This window comes from Scyliorhinus torazame, chromosome 18, assembly GCF_047496885.1.
Source record: "Scyliorhinus torazame isolate Kashiwa2021f chromosome 18, sScyTor2.1, whole genome shotgun sequence".
Taxonomy (NCBI): Eukaryota; Metazoa; Chordata; class Chondrichthyes; order Carcharhiniformes; family Scyliorhinidae; genus Scyliorhinus; species Scyliorhinus torazame.
This window is the reverse complement of record NC_092724.1, coordinates 119,220,595-119,243,063: the sequence shown is the minus strand read 5'-3', so window position 1 is coordinate 119,243,063 and position 22,469 is coordinate 119,220,595. Positions and strand designations below refer to the sequence as shown.

General features: G+C 46.8%; 1 protein-coding gene across 3 annotated transcripts in view; it reads right to left on the bottom strand.

Moving 5' to 3' along the window:
* Positions 1-22,469, bottom strand: part of ddx41 (DEAD-box helicase 41) — an 87,239-nt gene that overhangs the window by 28,374 nt on the left and 36,396 nt on the right. For 2 of the 3 annotated variants that reach the window (XM_072483234.1, XM_072483235.1), the window contains 3 exons: positions 21,628-21,781; positions 3,590-3,726; positions 58-220 (listed from right to left, as the gene is read on the bottom strand). In XM_072483234.1, coding sequence (XP_072339335.1) covers positions 58-220; positions 3,590-3,726; positions 21,628-21,781 — 454 coding nt within the window. The remainder of the gene's footprint in view (positions 1-57; positions 221-3,589; positions 3,727-21,627; positions 21,782-22,469) is intronic. The other variant, XM_072483237.1, reaches the window with a different exon arrangement.

Sequence of the window (22,469 nt, the reverse complement as noted above, 5' to 3'; positions counted from 1 at the left end):
TGAACGAATCTCAGTGCCGCAGCACCCCTTCCCAAAGATAGTCAGAGAAATGGTCACCTTAAAGTAGGAGAAGATGGTGCGAATGTCTTCCTCAAAACCCATGTCAATCATCCTGTCTGCTTCGTCCAATGCCAGATACCTACAGATGTCCAAACCAACCATTTTTTTCTGTAGAAGATCCATCAGACGACCAGGAGTGGCGACCATCATATGCACACCTCTGCAGAGTGACAGAGGATTGGCTTTAAATCATTACATCTGTAGATATTTGTGCTGAGACACTTGTTCTTCCAATGGACAAAATCCAAGTCAGCTTCCTGCAACTATCACTGCAGGAAGCGTATTTGGCCCTACACTCGAGATAGGTGATATCCCCGATGCAATCAATTTCACCCTTGCCCAGAATCACTAGCTGAGACTGAGGATCCCTCACCCTCTTACCCCAACCAACATAGGCAGCAGCTTTGATGAAAACACAAGGATAATTTATTTGAAAAGTCCTACAAAACACCTTTGCCTTTGAATTAGTAATACCAAGCCAAGTTACAATCAAGGGGGCCATTCAGCCAATGGGCCTGTGCCAGCGAGAGCAATTTTTGCCTGCTTCAATTATTTATTATATTTATCCTGATGCAATAGTCCTGGTGCATCCGCCCCATGACAAATCATTCCAACCAAAACAACCCTCCATGTAAAGACCTCCCTCACGACTCCAGTAGTGACAACTTTAAATTGACGATTCCACATCACTGACCTCGCAAACAAAGGAAATTAACTTTCCCGATTGTCAAGAAACAGAGGTAGTTTTAAGTGGTCTATATTCGTATTGTTAAATATACGGGCGGCAGGGTGGCACAGTGGTTAGCACTGCTGCCTCACAGCTCCAGGGTCCCAGGTTCGATTCCGGCCTCGGGTGACTGTCTGTGTGGAGTTTGCACTTTCTCCCCGTGTCTGTGTGGGTTTCCTCCGGGTGCTCCGGTTTTCTCCCACAGTCCAAAGATGTGCAGGTTAGGTGGATTGGCCATGCTAAATTGCCCCTTGAGTGTCCAAAAGGTTAGGTGGGTTATGCGGATAGGGTGGAGGCGTAGTGTACTCTTCACAAGGGCTGGTGCAGACTCGATGGGCCGACTGGCCTCCTTCTGCACTGTAAATTCTATGATTTTCTGATTGGAAAGAAGATATAGATTTAAGTGGGTTGAAATTAGAGTTTTTGTGTCGGAGGGGTAAAACTCTAGTTAGATTCATGTTAAACAAAGGTGTTTGCATGAATGCGGGTTTAGGTTTCAAATCAAACCCTGTTTCTATTCTGCTGAGAGAGAGTTTACGACGGGAAAAGTAAACATGTGCTTGGAGAAAGAATGATATGGTGCTTAGCAACCAGGGACCAATTTCAGGGCGAAGACCTTTTGAGATTTAGTGTTTAAGTGGATTCCAGCAGTTGGAGATAGGAAGCTAGAAAAGGAACAGCTGTCAACTCTGCTAGAAGCAGAAAAGTTATACAATGAAGTAACGGTAAAGCCAGACATCTGAAGCAATTGTAAGTTTGGAGTCCTTATTTCTAGCCTTTGGAAACAATAGTACTCAATTGGAGACTGAGTATCAGAGATTTGGGTAGACATTTGGAAGCTTGTGGCAATTCAAAACAGAGGAACACTGACAGGAGAGTTAGAAAACCTGGAGGTTGATCTTTGCTAAAACATCTGAGAAAAAGCCTTGTTTGAAAGGACAGATGGAAAAATGGAGGCGAATCCTTGATGAAAACAGCTGAGGGAAAGCATTGTTTGAAAGAAGATTTTAAAGAATGTATTTTTGAGAGTGGAGTTTGGAAACACTCGCATGACAAACATCTGGGGGAAATTTGAAGAGAAACCCACAGAAGACGAATTGAGTGGCACCTGCCACTGGGTTTGTCTGACCACAGGTAGCCTATTGGGTTACAGGGACTGTGTGTTTATTGAGAACATTATAGCATAAGATACATCATGTAACCTGTGTTATCCTTGAAATCTGGGTACAGTTGTGAAGATATGGGGGTAGTAAAGGAATATTGTATTATAGTCAAACATTTCACGTTTAATAAATGTTTCTTTGTTGTTAAAAGCTAATTGACAGCCCTGATACTCTGTTCCTCCATGTTTCTTTGAAAAAAATTAAACATTGCAGTCTTTTTAGCCAGGTTTCTATTCTAGGATCTTCCTGTCCAGTTATTTTTTGTTAAATAAATTTAGAGTACCCAATTCATTTTTTCCAATTAAGGGGCAATTTAGCGTGGCCAATCCACTTACCCTGCACATTTTTGGATTGTGAGGGCGAAACCCACGCAAACACGGGGAGAGTGAGCAAACTCCACACGGATAGTGACCCAGAGCCGGGATCGAACCTGGCACCTCACATCCGTGAAACGGCGGTGCGAACCACTGTACCACCGTGCTGCCCCCGTCCAATTTAAAAAATAAAAAAAAATTTAGAGTACCAATTCATTTTTTTCAATTGAGGGGCAATTTAGTATGGCCAATCCACCTACGCCGCACATCTTTGGGTTGTGGGGGGCAAAACCCACGCAAACACGGGGAGAATGTACAAATTTCACACGGACAGTGACCCAGAGCCGGGATCGAACCTGGGACCTCGGCGCCGTGAGACAGCAATGCTAACCACCGCGCCACCGTGCTGCCCACCCCCACCCAGTTATAACATCAACTGAGATCGTAACACTACTCATTCTATCAACACCCTTCATCATTTTAAAAACCTCCCTTATCTAAATTGACTCTTATCCATTACTGCTCTAATGGAAACAGTTCCAATATCTCAAGTATTTCCACATAACTGTTGGTTCCCAACTCTGGCATTATCCTGAAGAATGTACACTCTCTCTGGACTTAATGTCATGTTTATAAGGTGGCACCCAAAACCATTCGCAATACTCTCAATGTGCCCTCATGAATCTTTTCTATATCTTGATCCATGTTTTTACTCCAGCACCCAATTACTCTATTAAAAGCTCCAAAATTCTACTGCCATTTTTGATGGGTTGAATTGCTATTATCCTCATAATTAATTTTGGCCCAAGATGTCTCCAATCCTCCACGATTTTCAGTCTCTTTACATTCAGTCTATACTCCCATTATTCAGATTTTCCTTCCAGAAAAAACTTTTCCTAACACGTAAATTAACAAAATTGACAATATACTGAAGTGTTCAGAAAGGAAAGGATAGCAAATATAAAGAAACAAATATATTCTCCTTAAACTGTGATTCAGAATTTCTGAATAAGAGCAGAGAAGGTTGCCCAATTTTCTGGCCAATTCCCTCAACTAACATCACTGAAAACATGTTATCTGGTCATTTATATCAGTGCTCTCTGCGGGATCCTGCTGTGTGCAAATTAGCTGCCAGGTTTCCCTTGGAGGCAGTTTACAGAATACACAGCTGAGTTCCACTGTGGAACTCTTTCTCAGGGATCTATCAGTTTACCATTCCACATCGATTCACAGAGGAGAATGACCATGGGTCACAAGGCAGTGATCCAGTGCTGCTCTCTTTCTGTGAGGGCAGGAACAAAGGGCAATTAATATATTGCACGTACCGTTTGACAACCTCCATTTGCTCCTTGATGGACATGCCGCCAATGCAGAGTGCGCAGCGAAGCTGGGGAAAGCCGTCCTCTTCTAGCAGGCGGCAGTAATAGTCGATAATCCCGTGGGTCTGTCTTGCCAATTCTCTCTGAATGGGAAGGAAGACAATGTTTTCTTCAGCCCATACACACACACACACACACACACACACACACATTAAATTTGTATCACGACATCTCTAGTCACAAAAAAATACAGCAATTTCACATCAGTAATGTCAGTATAAACACTGCTGAGCAACACAAAATTACAATCATGTGTGCTGATCTTCACAGCCCCGGCTGGTGTGGGAAGGAAGGTGCAAACCATGAGATGGATTCACTGTCAACACAGGTGAGGCCTGTGATGTAGTAGGTTTTGGCTCTGATTTGAATTCAAGCTGCACCTAATGGGGACAGAAGTCTCTTCTTTCAATTGCTGTACAGGTTCTCATTCAGCTCTTGGTGGTGATGGTGGTGGTGGTCATTGTTTAACCATCCTCAAGCCAGTAGTTTCACTTACAATGGCTGATATGGAAAACAAACAAATATCACACAAAGAACCGGGGTGCTGGCTATGGTTGAAACTAATATGTAATATTAAAGTGAATCACACTGCCCTGGGAGTCTTTGATGAGAGTATAGAGGGAGCTTTACATCGCATCTAACCTAGTGCTGTATCTGCCCTGGGTGTTTTGATGGGACAGTTTTAAAGGAGCTTTACTCCATATATAACCCCGTGCTATACCTGCACTGGAGTTTTTGATGGGACAGTGTTGAAAGAGCTTTACGTCATATCTAACCCTTTGCTCTATCTACCCTGGGATATTTGAAGGGGACCAGTGTAGAGAGAGTTTTACTCTGTATCTAACCCATGTTGTACCTTTCCTGGGAGCATTTGATGGGCCAGTGTACAGTGGCAAGATCCTGGGGGTATTGACAGCGTGGATATGAAAAGTATGTTTCCTCTTGTGGGAGAAAGTAGAACTCGGGGTCACAGTTTAAAAATAAGAGGTTGCTTATTTAAGACAGAGAAGAGGGGAAATTTCTTCTGGCCGCAGGCTATGAGTATTTGGAACTCTTCCTCAAAAGGCAGTGAAAGCAGAGTCTTTGAATATTTTTAAGGCAAAGGTAGATAGATTCTTAAATTTAGAAAATTAGAAGAGTGGATCATTTGGCTTTTCGAGGCTGCTCCACCATTCCATATGATCATGGCTGATCCTCTATCTCAACGCCATACTCCATGGTGTATTTAGTGCGCAGAAAGCTATCTATTTCCTTTTTAAATATATTCAGTGACTTGGTCTTCACAGCCTTCTGTGATAGAGAATTCCGCAGGTTCACCACCCTCTCAGTGAAGAAATTCCTCCTCATTTCAGACCTAAATGGACACCCCTATGTCCTGAGGCTGTGATCCCTTGTCTGGACCCCCAGCCAGGGGAAACATCATCCCTGCATCCAGTCTGCTCAGCTCTGTCAGAATTTTATATGTTTCAATGAGATCTCCTCTCATTCTTCCAAACACCAGCAAATACAGGCCTCGTCTTTCCTCATGCAACAATCCTGCCATCAGTCTGGTGAACCTTCGCTGCAGTCCCACTGTAGCAAGTATATCCTTTCTTAGGCAAGGAGACCAAAACTGCTCACAATACTCCAGGGTTTGGTCTCACCAAGACCCCGAACAGCTGCAGAGAGACATTCTAGCTCCTATACTCAAATCCCCTTGCAATGGACGCCAACATACCATTTGCCTTTTTAACTGCTTGGTACACATGCATGCTTGCTTTTAGTGACTGGTGTACAAGGACACCCAGGTCCGTTTATACATCAACATTTCCCAATCTATCACCATTTAAATAATACTTTGCCATTCTGTATTTTCTACCAATGTGGATAACTTTACACTTATCACATTATACTGCATCTGCCATGTATTTGCCCATTCACTCAGCTGGTTCAAATAGCCTTGAAACCCCTTAACATCCACCTCACCACGCACAATCCCACCAAATTCTGTCTCATCAACAAGCCTGGTTTAAGAATAGCTGGGGGCCCAAGAACTGATTCCTGTAGTACCCCACTAATCACCACCTGCCACTGTGAAAAAGTGTTCCTACTTTCTTGTTTCCTGTTGTAGCCATCTAAGATGGCCATCTGCAAAGGACCATGGGAATTATGGCCAACCCAGAACTCAGACAGATACACAGCCTATGTGTATCTAAAACACAGGTAACCAGACTTGATCGAAACCCCCGCTCGTTTACATTTTAATGGCCCATTTTCCCAGGACAATAGAACTCCAATCAAGCAACCGGTACAGCCACAGACTGATCGGCACCACTCCCCTTACTCAGAAAGCACAACTGCCAAGGTCAATGATCGCTAAGGACCCGCCCAGCTACCCCTTTAATGGCCAAAATCTGCTCCCATGTTTATTCGGAACACCGTTTCCAGTTCCACAGGTTTCACCCCCCATACTCTCATGACCGGACGGCCCATGAAGGGTATTGAATATTTATTAGGCCTCGATCTGGCAAGCCCTACGGTAACCGCCCTCACCCACGAAAAAGCAGTCCAACAGGTTACAGAAAACATTGAAGCGGCACAACTCACTGCAGCTGTCCGATTAGGAGCTAGAAAGAAGCAGAAATGAAATGAAAATCGCTTATTGTCACAAGTAGGCTTCAAATGAAGTTACTGTGAAAAGCCCCTAGTCGCCACATTCCGGCGCCTGTTCGGAGTGGCTGGTACGGGAATTGAACCGTGCTGCTGGCCTGCCTTGGTCTGCTTTAAAAGCCAGCAATTTAGCACTGTGTTAAACCAGCCCCTGAATAAAGCCTGCTTTGACAAAATTGTCCACCCTGTAGAGTACACAGTCGGTCAGCAAGTAATGGTTTCACATAACAACCCTAGTTCTTTCGTCTCCCCCAAATTTGCAGGACCCTACTCCATTTCCGACAAAGTGAGCCCCTCCGTGTACAAGATAACGTACCCCAACGGTAAAACTGGTTGGTTGCACATCAACCAACTCAAAGTCTACGGATCACAATGTAGCCACTCCCACCACATCTCTCTGGCAATAGGAGACGATCACGCCCCGCCCATTGAAAACCTAGTCCGACCCCTGCGCCAACCCTCCCCCAGCCATTTATCCCTTGTCTACGTCCACAGACCCGAACTTGTCTCCGCCCACAGGTACGGACTTTCACCTTGAACTTGACTCCGACGACAGCGGGAGCCTCCCGGATTTGATTACTATCCCTGAACACTGGCCCGATCTCTCTGCCCCCAGTCACCCCAACCCCCGGAACCATGACTTAGATATCTTTGACCCCCTATATGCCCTCCCCCAGCCACCGCCACATCCACCGCCCGACCACAGTAACTTGCCCTCCACTCTCACCGTCCCTACGCGTCACGACAAACAAGCCCCTCTCTGGCACCGCGACAACTCTTGCAGACTAGTAAGGCACGACGATTCGGACCATCCGACGGCCCACGCGGCCAAGGCACAGAAACGGCAGACACGGGTCTGGCAACCGGGAGATGGTGATAATTCAGATACTGACTCTCGTTTCGGCAATGCTTTTACAACATTGTTTGGTGCAGAACCCCGAGGTGTCCAGATGATGAGAAAGGGACACCGCCTAAGTATTAAGGTGTCCAAAGTTCTGATGGAGCCTGCCCGCCTTGTTCCTTCCTTTTTTTTTTCTACTACATGGTTTTAATTCATGTCGCCCGACACACAATTACTCTTCTAGTTCAAGGGTACGATACTCAATGACAGTTGAAGGTACACATTTGTTGAGAAACAGATCACTGTTCTCCCAGTCTTTATGACAAGTTTCCACACGACTACAAATTCTTACCGTCCACCCAGGCCACCCAGGTAGGGAGTAATGGCACTGATCCCCACCCTACCTGAGGACCCCAAATTCATCCGGTCAGTTAAGCTCAGGTAGTGGAGTAACGGCACTAATCCCCGCCCTACCCGGGGATTCCACCCATTCTTCTCCTGCAGCGGCCCACACACATCTCATGTTCCCTTCACTTCATACGCTCTGGAATGGTTCTCTACACTCTGCAATGGCTTTGGCTGGCCTTAGTTTCACCTTCTCTACTCTCGCTTCGGTGTGGTATAAAGAATGTATTTTGCCACGTTCCGTACGCTCACCCCTTCTTTCCTTTACCTCCCGTGACTCCCTGGTTGTTCCCCACATGCTATTTACACATATGACTCAATTGGTCGCTATACACGCTGCTATACGCGAACTACCTCTGAGACCTGGGCGAAACTCTATAAAACTGGCCCCCCTGAAATTTGGCTGGTTAAGATAAGCCTCAACCACCACTGGTTGCAAGTAAAGAAAAGACTGGTTGAAGAAATTGTCCAACCACTCCCCGCATCTACCACAAGCTGCGAGAGTCTCTGTACTTTAAAAATTTGCATTTCTTGTCTCTCCAAAATGGTATTTCCCCCCCAAAAAAATGAGGGAGTCACACATGGTGACAATCATAATGGGTAATTGGAGTAAGGAGAGAAAGGCTAATAAAACAAGATATTAACCAAAGATAATAACAGATACTATGTTTGCATCCCCAGGATTACCCGGAAAACAGACAACACAGGATGAAGCAAGGACTGCTGACATGCGTTTGGATCATCGCTGGACTTCTGCAACTGCGCGCACAAGAACTGTTTTAACAAACCCCACACCAGCCCCGAGCACTACCACACAACAGGCCACCACCAGCCCGGACACTACACCACACATAAAGACAGGCATCGAAACCCCCACCTGGTGCGAAAACATTGCCAAATGGAACCCCCTTTCATACATAGTAGAGGCCCTTCTCGTAATTGCAATAATCTGCAGTGTCATTCAGACACTCCGACTCCGTAAATGGCGAGCAAAAGCCTCCCGCTCCCCGATATATACAGTCCGAGCCCCCTTCTTTGGAATTCAACAAAATGAACTCATGTAACAATCGCTGCTAAAAATAAACCATGTACCTCTTTTACTTTATTAGGATTAAGTAGAAATGTGACGCTGCTATTTTAAATTTTGTACTGTATATAAGTTCTTTGATATTCACCAGCAGCATGAGAGTAGCTTAGATAACGTTAGCTAGAGATCAACTGTGCACATAAATTAAATGTTTTATAGTGACCTGAATTATAGTAACTGTTAGAGATGAATTCATTTATAAATGTATTAATGGAATATTAGGTAAATGTCCCAAACCATAAGATAGAGTAGAGTAGAACCCTGCCTTGACCAAGGGTGACCGGTCCACCAAGGATGAACAGGGATCAATAGTGTGATCCACCATGCTTCGTGTTCAGGATCAAGAGGACGGAATGTAGCCATCTAAGAGTGCCACCTGCAAAGGACCATGGGAATTATGGCCAACCCAGGACTGAGACAGATACACAGCCGATGTGTATCGAAAACACGGGTAACCAGACCTGATCGAAATTCCCGCTCGTTTGCATTTTAATGGCCCATTTTTCCAGGACAATAGAACTTCAATTAAGCAACTGGTACAGCCACAGACTGATCAGCGCCACTCCCCTTACTCAGACAGCACAACTGCCAAGGTCAATGACCGCTAAGGACCCGCCCAGCTACCAAGGCACCTGGTCCGTTATTGGCCGAAATCGGAGAGAGTGATCAGAGCCCAGTCGAACTATTGGGTCCAAGGTTAAGGACCGCCCCAAAGAGCGCGAAATCCCAGAGGGATAAAAGAGAGCGCAGCCATGTGTTCTGTCTCTTTTGGATCCAGCCTGTGTCGGCGCAATAGTAGCAGAAACAGCCAGCTAAGTTCAAGACCAATGATCGCTACCTGACGGATAAGCCCAGCAGAGATAGAGCCACTTTCTTCGAACCAGCCAAGTGAAATCCAGATAAAGGCCTTATCCATTTGCACAGTGCCGGTCGCCCTGAAGTTAAGTGTAGGTTATTGTAGCTGATAGGTGTAGTTTAACTTGTAGTAGATATCGTGTTTGCATGTTGAGATAACTCGTGTATGTAAATAAACCATCTTTTGAACTAACTAACTGGTTGTGCGGTCATTTGGGGCTGGTTTAGCACACTGGGCTAAATCGCTGGCTTTTAAAGCAGACCAAGGCAGGCCAGCAGCACGGTTCGATTCCCGTACCAGCCTCCCCGAACAGGCGCCGGAATGTGGCGACTCGGGGCTTTTCACAATAACTTAATTGAAGCCTACTCGTGACAATAAGCGATTTTCATTAATTTTCATTTTTTCATTTTCATTTGATCGATATAAGTTAAGGCTTGTGGTTCACTAAGATAAATAGGAATACCCACAGTATTGGCGACGCTGTTGGGACCGAAACAGAGCAACACTGTCTGCTAACCAATCCTCAATCCTAACCAATATTACCCCCAATCGCATGTGCACTAATTCTGCACACTGACCTCTTATGTGGTATTCTATGAAAGTTTTCTGAAAATCCAAATACACACCAACAGGTTTTCCCTTATCTATTCTGCCACTTATGGCCTCAAAAACGTCCTCGCATGTTTATCAAACATGATTTCCTTTCATGAATCCATGTTGATTTTGTCTAACAGTAATAGTTTCTAAGTGTCCTACTGTCTACAATAAAAATTCCCTACTACTGATAAGGGTTAGAATATGGAGCTTAGGTTACAATCATAGCAGCCATGATCATACTGAATGGCGGAGCAGGCACGAGGGGCAAAGTGGCCTATTCCTGCTCCTAATTTGTATGTTTGTATTTGCAGTTTTGCTCACTATAGTATAGGGGAAAACAAAGGAGCACTGGAGAAAGTACTAAAGAGACTTATAAGAACTCAAAAAGCTACAGCTATCAACAGAGACTGAGCATGCTTTTAGAGAAGAGAAGACTGAGAGGAAACATAAGAACATTTTATCATAGAATTTACAGTGCAGAAGGGGGCCATTCGGCCCATCGAGTCTGCACCGGCTCTTGGAAAGAGCACCCTACCCAAGGTCAACACTTCCACCCTATCCCCATAACCCAGTAACCACACCCAACACTAAGGGCAATTTTGGACAAAGGGCAATTTTATCATGGCCAATCCACCTAACCTGCACATCTTTGGACTGTGGGAGGAAACCGGAGCATCCGGTGGAAACCCACGCACACACGGGGAGAACGTGCAGACTCCGCACAGACAGTGACCCAAGCCGGAATTGAACCAGGGCCCTGGAGCTGTGAAGCAATTGTGCTATCCACAATGCTACCGTGCTGCCCTAGGAGATGGAAGAGGCTATTTGGCCCTTCAAACCTGTTTGACCACTCAAGAAGATCATGGTAAATCTAGCTGTGGCCTCAGCTCCACTTTCCTTTCTGTCCCCCATAACCATTGATTCCCGTGAATAACAAAAATCGATCAAATTCAAACACCCAGTCTCCACTGGTTTCAGAAGAGAATTTCACACACCAATTTCACACCACACCTTTGGGAGAAGACGTTTTTCCTAATTTCTGCCTTAAAAGTGAGACCTCTTGTTTTTAAACTATGTTCTTGGAGATCACGTGATGTGAGCACAGGAGCGGCTGCATTTTTGCAAGCTTTGGCTCAGCTCATCTTGTAATCATTTATTTTAAACTGGTGCACATTTCATATTTGTCTTTCCTTGGGATACATGTCTTGTGCTATGCCCCTGGAGGATCCTGATTGGCGTTTTGCGAAGAGGATAAATTGAATAAAAATCCTTGTTTGACTGCGACAGTCGAAGTGGGCAGGGGTGGGGGCCCAGCTTACAGAGATGCTGTTGCTGGTGAGTGGGCTTGTACTTCAGTGGTGCTGTGCGTCATTGCGAATGATGGCCGCCATTGAGAATGTTGGTCTCAATGAAGATCTCGACTCTGTGGTGCAGGTCTTTAGAGCTCCCTTTGAAGATTTGCAAGCTAAACTAGGGAGAATGGTGGAGGTGCATGAGAGCTCTGGCATTCGGAAGCATTTTCTCTGATAAGGGCCCGCCTTCAAGATGCTGAGATCCTTTTATCTAGTCTTTTATCCTGATGAATTCGGGCGGGCAAGATGTGTCTCTGAGCCCGGTCCCTGGCGAGAAGTGGGAGGCAAGTTCCCAATTGAGTTTGAAGTTTGGCTGCTATGCTTCATTCATCTTGATTTGGAGGCCGAGTGCATTAGGTTCGACGGAGAACAGAGTACCTGATCTTCAAGCCTGGGATTGGTTTTCGTCGTCGACTCCCGTCCCCCACCACTGCCCCTATATTATCCCATCTTCGTGTTCGTCGTGAGAGGTTGGAAGTGGCCGAGCAGGTTGAGGCATTCCCCAGCCGGGGCCTCGTCTGTGGGCTGCTTGGGTGCCAGCATAGTGGAGGTGAAGGTGCTTCATTAGTTGGAATGCTTGAGAGATCCTGAGAAGTGTTCCTTTATCTGTCTTGGTGACGGCCTTCTCGAGCAACATAAATGGTGTCATTATCCTGCAATTCTTCTGTAATCCCCGACGTTAATTCCTTGTGATTACTTTGTTGTTTATTGTTGCCTATTCTCCTGCCAGGACATGCGAGATGTGAGCATGAGAATGAGTGTCGTCTGTTATCCTGTTCTGGCAAAAATCATATTGAGTCAATGATGTGAAATGTGATCTGTGCACAGTTTTACTCCCTTTTGTTATTATATGTTATAATCCTTGTGGTTATGGGAGGGAGGGGTGCTTTTTCGACACCCCATATCTCGTTTATAGTGAAAATGAATGGAGCCAGGGAGGGGTAATGGGTGGATGATGGTGACAAGTGATCGGATTTGTTAAGTCTTCACTGAGATTAAGGATAGCTCCCCAGTTACAGTTAACTGTATCGAGTTTTTATTTTGTCTTTTTGTTATTTCGGACTTAAAAATCCGTGCCTTTCTTCTTCGATGGCGGAGGACTGGGTTCCTTGTGATTCTTCCTTGAGGTTGGAATTTTTCCTCTGGGTCCCTTTTTTTATATTTAGAGCTACTAAAATGGGAGGATATGAGTGGCGGTGCACGCTGAGCCAGGTTTGGTTGATCCTTGGCTGATCTGTTAAAGTGTGAGATTGTTCTTAGTATTCCTTCTGAGGTTTTTTTCAGTCTAGATGGTAGCCGTGCACTGCCCTGAATGTGATTGGAGAGATGCGAGTCCGACTGGGTTGTGGGTGTCGGGGTGTACTGGAGGTCCTGGGGTTACTGATTCCTGTGTGTCGGGAGGTGCTGGGCTAGGCTTGATCCAGTGCTGTGGCTGATATCCTGTTGTCCCCTGGAGCTTGGAATGTCCCTTCTTGTTGAAGATGTCTATTATGGATGTCTTAAGAGTTTGGATATTGCTTCCTCAGTGCGCCAAGACCTAGGATTGAGCAGAGTCCTATATTTTGGTTGACAACCCCCCACCCCCACCCCCCTCCCCCGGTGGGTGGGCCACCTTCTTGGTTGAACGAGCAGCTTGTTCTCTCTCTTCCTCTTTGTTGGATGGTCGGCTGGAGCCAGGGAAATAAGGAACCTTTTTTATCCTGTCGCTTATTTCTGGTAAGTCGAGCTCCTTTTCCTCTTTGGAACGCCCTGAAGGCTTGATCGTAATCCAAACATGTTGTTGCTGTCCTCTCTGTACTAATGTATGGAATGATGTTGCTTCTGTACTGGCCCCGAGATTCGGGTTACGTTGCATTGTGTGGCATATGTAACTTCCCTTTAGATGTAGGGTTTTCTCATATTTTCTTTGTTTTGTGTTCTTTTTTAAAGGTGGGTATGAAGAATCCCTGATTGGCTCCAGCATGGGTGCAGACGGGTTAGTATCCGAGGAAATTAAGTTATGGTGTGTCACTGGTGCCTTTGGTACTGCTGGAGTTGAGGGAGATATGTATTGGTGTGTGTCTGAACATGGCACTGAAAGTTTATCCTGAATTCTCATGGTAATTGCGAGCAAACACATCGTGCACCATTTTACCATGTTTTCTTGGCTTCATCCTGTTTCTCCCTTGGTCTCTAGTGGGGCTTATAGATTCATCTAGCTATGTCTAATAATTGTATCAAGCCAGTTATAAAGTTGCTCTTGCTCCCCTCTGTATTCATGTATGTTGAGCTGTTTTGCTCCTTGCTTACTGCGCTGTATTTATTTTGTTATTTTGTTGCGCTGTTTGCAAACTATGTCCCCTCGCATTAGTCCCCCCCCCAAAAGAGGAAACATCCTCCGGATATCCACCCTATCAAGTCCTCTATGGATCTTATATATTACAATAAGATCATCCCTTGTTCTTATAATCTCCAATGGGTATAATCCCCCCTTCATCCCAGGAATGAGTCCAGTGAACCTTTTCTTTTTTTTAAAAAATATATTTTATTAAAGATTTTCGATCAAAAAGAATTTTCCATTTTTACAACTTTGTAACAAAATGTACATTGACCGTTATTTAAACAATATATTAAACTAACAACAAGTGCAGAAAAGAAAAAAGAAATAATAATACTGAAAAAATAAATATAAACAACTAGCATGGAGAAAAAGAAAAAAAAAACAAGAAAAAAAGAAAACCCCCAAACACCGAATACACCCTCCCCCCCCCCGGGTTGCTGCTGCTGTCTTTTCTGTTTTCCCTTATCGCTCTGCGAGATAGTCAAGGAACGGTTGCCACCGCCTGGTGAACCCTTGAGCCGAACTTCTTAGTGCGTATTTTATTCGCTCCAATTTTCTAAACCCTGCCATGTCGTTTATCCAGGCCTCCACGCCCGGGGGTTTGGCTTCTTTCCACATAAGTAGAATCCTGCGCCGGGCTACTAGGGACGCAAAGGCCGAAACATCGGCCTCTCTCGCCTCCTGCACTCCCGGCTCTTCTGCAACCCCAAATATAGCTAAATTCCCTCACCTGTTGCCTCGCAAATGCCCTCACTTGCATATATCGGAAGGCATTCCCAGGTGGCAACCCGTATTTTTCTACCAATGCTCCCAAACTCGCGAACGTCCCGTCCAAGAACAAGTCCTTCAACTTCCCAATTCCTGCTCGCTGCCAAGATTGGAATCCCCCATCTATCCTCCCTGGGACGAACCTGTGATTGTTCCTTATCGGGGACCACACCGAGTCACCCGTCACTCCCCTATGTCGTCTCCACTGCCCCCAAATCTTCAACGTCGCCACCACTACTGGGTTTGTGGTGTATTATTTCAGGGGGAACGGTAACGGCGCCGTCGCCAGTGCTTTTAAACTTGTTCCCTTACAGGACGCCATCTCCAGCCTTTTCCACACCGCCCCTTCTTCTTCCCTCATCCACTTACATATCATAGACACGTTGGCGGCCCAATAATAGTCACTCAGACTCGGCAGTGCCAGTCCCCCTCTGTCCCTACTGCGCTGCAGGAACCCCCTCTTTACCCTCGGGGTCTTTCCAGCCCACACAAAGCTCATAATACTCCTGTCCACTTTCTTGAAAAAGGCCTTTGTAATCAGTATGGGGAGGCACTGAAACACGAAAAGAAACCTCGGGAGGACCACCATTTTAACCGCCTGAACTCTGCCTGCTAATGACAGGGGCACCATGCCCCACCTCTTAAAGTCCTCCTCCATCTGTTCTACCAGTCGCGTCAAGTTAAGTTTATGCAAGGTTCCCCAGTTCCTGGCCACCTGGATCCCTAGATATCGAAAATCCCTTGCTACTCTCCTCAGCGGCAGATCGTCTATCCCCCTGCCCTGTTCCCCGGGGTGCATCACAAAAAGTTCACTCTTTCCCATATTCAATTTATATCCCGAGAACTCTCCAAACTCCCTGAGTGTCTGCATTATCTCTGGCATCCCCTCCACTGGGTCCGCCACATATAGCAGCAAATCATCCGCATATAATGACACCCGATGTTCCTCTCCTCCTCTGAGCACCCCCCTCCACTTCTTAGAGCCCCTCAGCGCTATGGCCAATGGCTCGATTGCCAACGCAAACAGTACCGGGGACAGGGGGCACCCCTGTCTTGTGCCCCTACGTAATCGGAAATAGTCGGATCGTTGCCTGTTTGTAACCACGTTTGCCACCGGGGCCCCGTACAGGAGCTGAACCCATCTGATGAACCCCTCCAAATCCAAATCTTTTCAGTACCTCCCACAGGTAGTACCACTCCACTCTATCAAATGCCTTCTCTGCATCCATCGCCACCACTATCTCCGCCTCCCCCTCCGGTGGGGGCACCATCATCACCCCCAGCAACCTTCGTATATTGGCATTCAATTGCCTCCCTTTAACAAACCCTGTCTGGTCGTCATGTACCACCCCTGGGACACAGTCCTCTATCCTTGTCGCCATCACTTTGGCCAGTAACTTGGCATCTACATTTAGGAGGGAGATGGGCCTGTATGACCCGCACTGCAGCGGGTCTTTGTCTCGTCTCAGGATCAATGATATCGTCGCCTCCGACATTGTCGGGGGTAGTGTCCCCCTTTCCTTAGCCTCATTGAAGGTTCTCGTCAGGAGTGGGGCCAGTAGGTCCACATATTTCCTGTAAATTTCCACCGGGAACCCATCTGGTCCCGGGGCCTTTCCTGCCTGCATGTTCCCAATTCCTTTAATCACCTCCTCCACCTCAATCTGCGCTCCCAAACCTGCCACCTCCTGCTCCTCAACCCTTGGGAACTCCAGCTGGTCCAGGAAGTGTATCATTCCCTCTTTCCCCTCCGGGGGTGGGACTTATACAGCCTCTCATAAAATGACTTAAACACACCGTTCACCCTCCCCGCTCTCTGCTCCGTTCTTCCCTCCCCGTCCCTCACTCCTCCGATCTCTCTCGCCGCTCCCCTCTTCCTAAGTTGTTGGGCCAGCAATCGGCTCGCCTTTTCCCCATACTCGTATTGTATTCCCTGTGCCTTCCTCCACTGCGTCTCCGCCTTACCCGTGGTCAGCAGGTCAAACTCCGTCTGTAGTCTCCGTCTTTCCCTGTATAGCCCTTCATCCGGGGCCTCCGCATATTGCCTATCCATCCTCAGAATCTCCCCAATCAGTCTCTCCCTTTCTTTACCCTCTTGTTTCCCCCTGTGGGCTCTTATGGAAATCAGCTCCCCCCTAACCACCGCCATCAGTGCCTCCCATACTACTCCCACCTGGACCGCTCCATCATCATTAACCTCTAGGTATCTTTCAATACATCCCCTCACCCTTCCGCATACCCCCTCGTCTGCCAACAGTCCCATGTCTAATCTCCAAAGTGGGCGCTGCTCCTTCTCCTCTCCGAGATCCAGATCCACCCAATGTGGGGCATGATCTGAAACGGCTATAGCCGAATATTCCGTTCCTACCACTTTCGGGATCAGCGCTCTTCCTAGGACAAAAAAGTCTATCCGGGAGTATACTTTATGGACGTGGGAGAAGAAGGGAAACTCTTTACTCCTCGGTCTAGCAAATCTCCAGGGATCTACTCCTCCCATCTGCACCATAAACCCCTTAAACACCTTGCCCGCTGCCGGCCTCCTCCCGGTCCTAAATCTGGACCGGTCCTGCCCTGGGTCCAGCACTGTGTTGAAGTCCCCCCACATTACCAAATTTCCCATCTCTAGGTCCAGGATGCGCCCCAACATACGCTTCATAAAACCAGCGTCATCCCAGTTCGGGGCATATACGTTCACCAGCACCACCGCCTCACCTTGCAATCTGCCACTCACCATCACGTACCTGCCCCCACTGTCCACCACTATGGTCTTAGCCTCAAACGATACCCGTTTCCCCACCAGGATTGCCACCCCTCTATTTTTCGTATCTAAGCCTGAGTGGAATACCTGTCCCACCCATCCTTTCCTTAATCTGACCTGATCCGCCAATTTCAGGTGCGTCTCCTGAAGCATAACCACATCCGCCTTCAGTCTCTTTAGGTGCGCAAATACCCTTGCCCTCTTAATCGGCCCATTCAGCCCTCTCACGTTCCACGTGATCAACCGGGTCGGGGGGTCCTTTACCCCCGCCCCACCGTCGACTAGCCATCCCCTTTTTTAAACAAGCTCCTCACCCGGGTCCCACGCACCCGTTTGTCCCCCAGACGGCGCCGTCCCGTCCCGACCATCCCATCCCGCATCAGCTCCCCCTCACCCTCAGCAGCAGCAACCCAGTTAATCCACCCCCCCCCCGCTAGATTCCCTTCTAGCTTGATTGCTCCCCCCATATTGCTTCCGGGAGGCAGCAAACTCTGGCTGACCTCGGCTTCCCCCGTTTACCCTTGGCCTCCCTCCCCTTCCTTCCTGCGGCCACTTTTCCCGCCGCAATTTCCATAGCGCGGGAAAAAGCCCCGCGCTTCCCTCTCGGCCCCGCCCCTAGTGGCGCAACTCCCTCTCCCCTTCCCCACCGGCGCCCACATTTCTTCGTGCCCCCCCCCCCACCTCAGGGAGGGGGGGGGCGGAGAAAAATTTCTCCCGTCTAACATTTTTACAGATAAACCCTCCCCCTCTCCCCCCTTTGCATTTCTTTGCCACCACTTCGTTACTTCTTTCCAAACATCAATTCCTCAAATCTAGTCCAACTTCTCTTCTTGAATAAATGTCCACGCCTCCTCTGCCGTCTCGAAGTAGTGGTGTTTGCCCTGGTGCGTAACCCACAGTCTTGCCGGCTGCAGCATTCCAAATTTTACTTTCTTCCTGTGGAGCACCGCCTTGGCCCGATTGAAACTCGCCCTCCTTCTCGCCACCTCCGCACTCCAATCTTGATACACGCAGATCACCGCGTTCTCTCGCCTGCTACTCCGTGTCTTCTTAGCCCATCTCAGGACCATCTCCTTGTCCTTGTAGCGGTGGAACCTCACCACTATTGCTCGCGGTGTTTCCCCTGCCTTTGGTCTTCTCACGAGGACCCGGTATGCTCCCTCCACTTCCAGGGGGCCCGTCGGGGCCTCAGCTCCCATTAAAGTATGGAGCATCGTACTCACATACGCCCCAACATCAGCTCCCTCTGTCCCTTCGGGAAGACCCAAAATCCTTAGATTCTTCCTCCACGAGCTATTTTCCAGGGCTTCCAGCCTTTCTATGCACCTCTTATGTAGTGCCTCGTGCGTCTCCGTCTTCACCACCAAGCCCTGTATCTCGTCTTCATTCTCGGCTGCCTTTGCCTTCACTCCACGGAGCTCCATCGCCTGGGTCTTTTGCGTCTCCTTCAATCCCTCAATCACCAGCAACTTCGGCGCCAGCACCTCCTTCTTGAGCTCCTCCACACATCGTCGGAGGAACTCCTGCTGTTCCGGGCCCCATACCATCTGGGCTCCCTCAGCCGCCATCTTGCTTCTCCCTTCTCTTCTCTACCCCTGCTCCAGAGGATCCTCCACAATCTGGCCACTACTATCGCTTCTTTCCATCCACACCCGGGGGGGACTCCTTCCTTTATCGCCTCACACTGGGTTTGGCCATCAAAAATTTCCGTTGGGGCTCCCGATGAGAGCCCAAAAGTCCGTTGAAACGGGAGGTGCCGAAACGTGCGGCTTAGCTGGTCATCGCCGCAACCCAGTGAACCTTTTCTGAACTGCTTCTAAAGCAATTGTATATTCTTTTAAATAAAGAGACCAAAACTGCACACAGTACTCCAGGTCTGATCTCAGCAAAACCCTGTACAGGTGTAGTAACATTTTCCTACCCTTGTATTCAATTCCGCTTGTATTAAACGGCAAAATCCCATTTGCCTTCCGAATCACTTGCTGTACCTACATACTAACATTTGTTACGGTACCCTGGATTAGTTCAGTCAATTCCAGCCCACTTAACCCAGAGTCGCAACACAATTGAAATTTGTCTTTGGTTGCCCAATAACTACAGTCACCAGCATTGTCAATTTAGTGGCAATTTAGTGTGACCAATCCACCTACCCTGCACATCCTTGGATGATCCATGCAGACACGGGGAGAATGTGTAAACTCCAAACGGACTGCAACCCGGGTCCAGGATTGAACCCCGGTCCTCGGCGCCGTGAGGTGGCAGTGTTAACCACTGCACTGTCGTGCCGCCCTTCAACTTTTATTAATACCAATAACTATAATTAAATATGAAGCAAATACAACTGGTTAACTATTGTCTAATTCCGAACTAAACCCTCCTTCTTTAATTCACCCCAGCCTTATACACACACACACGCACACAAGACAGACAAACACAGAGGGGAAAGAGGGGTGTAAAGGCAACACTAAAAGTAAACGGATAAAGAGTCAATGCTTCAGATGGATGTCTTCCAGTTAGATTTTCCTTCAGTCTGGGCCTCGAGTTGGATGGTTTTGCTTTCCGTCTGCAATAGTTTTCACTGCAGATTCATTAGGGGCTTGGGACATCTCTGCGGACTGAGAAACAGTTGGGAGAGAGAGAAAAACACACAACCTCTCCTCTCAGCATCTAGGAACTTTCTCCTGCTGGGTCCTCTGAAAACTCCCACCTGGCAGAACCCAATCATTGTCTGTTGCCAGGCAGGATATGGTCCTTGGCCAATCCATTGGCCAACAGCCAACCAAGAGAACCAAATCCTTCTGATCCCTGCGGTGCCACAAAGTCCGAGTTCTTCTGATCAAAAGCTATAACTTCATAGCAGAGTATACTATTTTGGAACTTATCAGTTCTGAACATCCCCTGCTCGACTTAAAGATCCATGGATTAAAAATGATTTTTTTTTTAAATTTAGAGTACCCAATTATTTTTTTCTAATTAAGGGCAATTTAGCGCGACCAATCCACCTGACCTGCACATCTTTGGGTTGTGGGGGTGAGACCCACGCACCCACGCAGACACAGGGAGAATGTGCAAACTCCACACGGACAGTGACCCGGGGCCAAGATCGAACCCGGGTCCTCGGCGCCATGAGGCAGCAGTGCTAACCACTGTGCCACCCGATGGATCAAAAATGATAACGACAAAATAAAAGAAATAAGGAAATCAACAGGAAGGGCCCTTTCATCTTATATGATTCATGTACCAGGACACCTGGATCCCTCAATATCACAGAGTTCTGTAATCTCTCTCCATTTAAACAGCATACTGCTTTTCTATTCTTCCTCCCAAAGTGGACAAGTCAAATTTTACCACGTTATGCTTCATCTGCCAGATTTTTGCCCACTCACTTAGCCTGTCTATATTCCTTTGCTGATTCTCTGCCTCCTCTTTATAACTTACTTCCCTCCCCATTTTGGTGTCATTGGCAAATGTAGCTGCCATATATTCGCTCCCTTCATCCAAGTCATTCATATAGATCGTAAATAGTCGAGGAACCAGCCTTGGTACCTGTGGCAATCATTAGTTACAGTTTGCTAATCCAAATAAGACCCACTTATCCCTATTCTCTGCTTCTTGTTAGCCAACTAATCCTTTATCCATGCTCATACATTACCCCTGCACCATGTGTTCTTATCTTGTTTAATAAGCTTTGATCCTCATCAAATGCCTTTTAGAAATCCAAGTATACCACATTTACCAGTTACCCGTTATCCACCTTGAATGTTACTTTATCAAAAAACTTAGTTATAAACACGAAGACCTGCTGAGAGCTTGAAAATTATGAATGGGTTGGATAGGGTAAAAGGGAGAAAATGTTTCCACTTGTGGAGAATCCAAAATAAGGGAGCATAATTACAAGGTAGTCCCAAATAAGTCCAGTACGGAATTAAGGAGTAATTTATTTACGTAGAGAGTGGTTAGAATATACAACTTGCTACGAAAGGAAGAGGTTGAGGCAAATTGGTCTGAGTACATGAGAAAAAAAGAGGAAAGATATACGGAAATGCTGAGCTGAGGGAGACAGAAGGGAAGGCGACCCTCGCAGTGTTATAAATACCAACGTAGATTAGTTGGGCTATTTATGCGCAGTATATTCTATGTAATTCTGTGCAGTCAGCCCCGACTCCTTCCACACATTCACTGTCCTTCGCATAGAGAAGTTACTTCTAAATTCATCTAATTTCTGGTTATATATTCCTGGTGACAATGTTAAATATATCCCATCGTGAACTAACCTCCACTTAACGATCCTCCAAAAAAATTCCCAGTAGAGGAGTTAAGGTGCTCTCAGGAAGAGCAGAGCGGTACTTACAGATGGACAAATGATGAGGCCATAGGGACCTTCTCTTTTGGAAAATGGCAGCCTTTTCTCCTGCTCCTGGCAGAACATGATCATTGGCAAAGTGAATACTAGTGTCTTGCCAGAGCCAGTGAATGCAATCCCAATCATATCCCTGCCGGCCAAGCTGAAACAGAGAGGCAGGTATGAGAACATCCAACACTGCAGAGCAAGGGAACTCCAGGACAATTGCAGCATTCATTATGCCAGCCAAGATCATGGCAATACCCTTGCAATGTACCCATTACTAATCACAAATAACACCCTATAGCCAGTATTGTTCATTAGACACCCGAGTACCTCAGAGAACTAGTTGCCACCATAAGCATTAAGCACAAAAGCTAACAAAAGTACAGAAGGCAAGGTGGGTTTTGTTACATGTTTACCCTGTATTCCAAACAGCAGAGGGTTGGTCTCACACAGCGTACAGAGAATATGAATGAGATCATATACTGACAAAATAACATATAAGTGTGCAGAATTTTATATCTTCAAATACTAATTATTTCGCTTTTAATTTACAAATCACATACTGAAATATCAGTGCCCTCTACATCGAATATTTATGAATGCTTTCTAATAGGAGCGGTTGGAGTGCACTCAGGATCTGCCTCCAGTACCTATCCCAAGACTGTGGAAGCATTAACAGTTAAAACATTTACCAAGATAGCTCTTTTCATCACTGAACAGACTCCCAATAGAAGACTCCCTCTGCTGAGGTTTACAGGTTCAGAACCAAGTTAACAGCATAAATTTAACTTTCCAATCCAGTACCTTCACTCAGATGACATCATGTATACTAGCAAATGACCAGC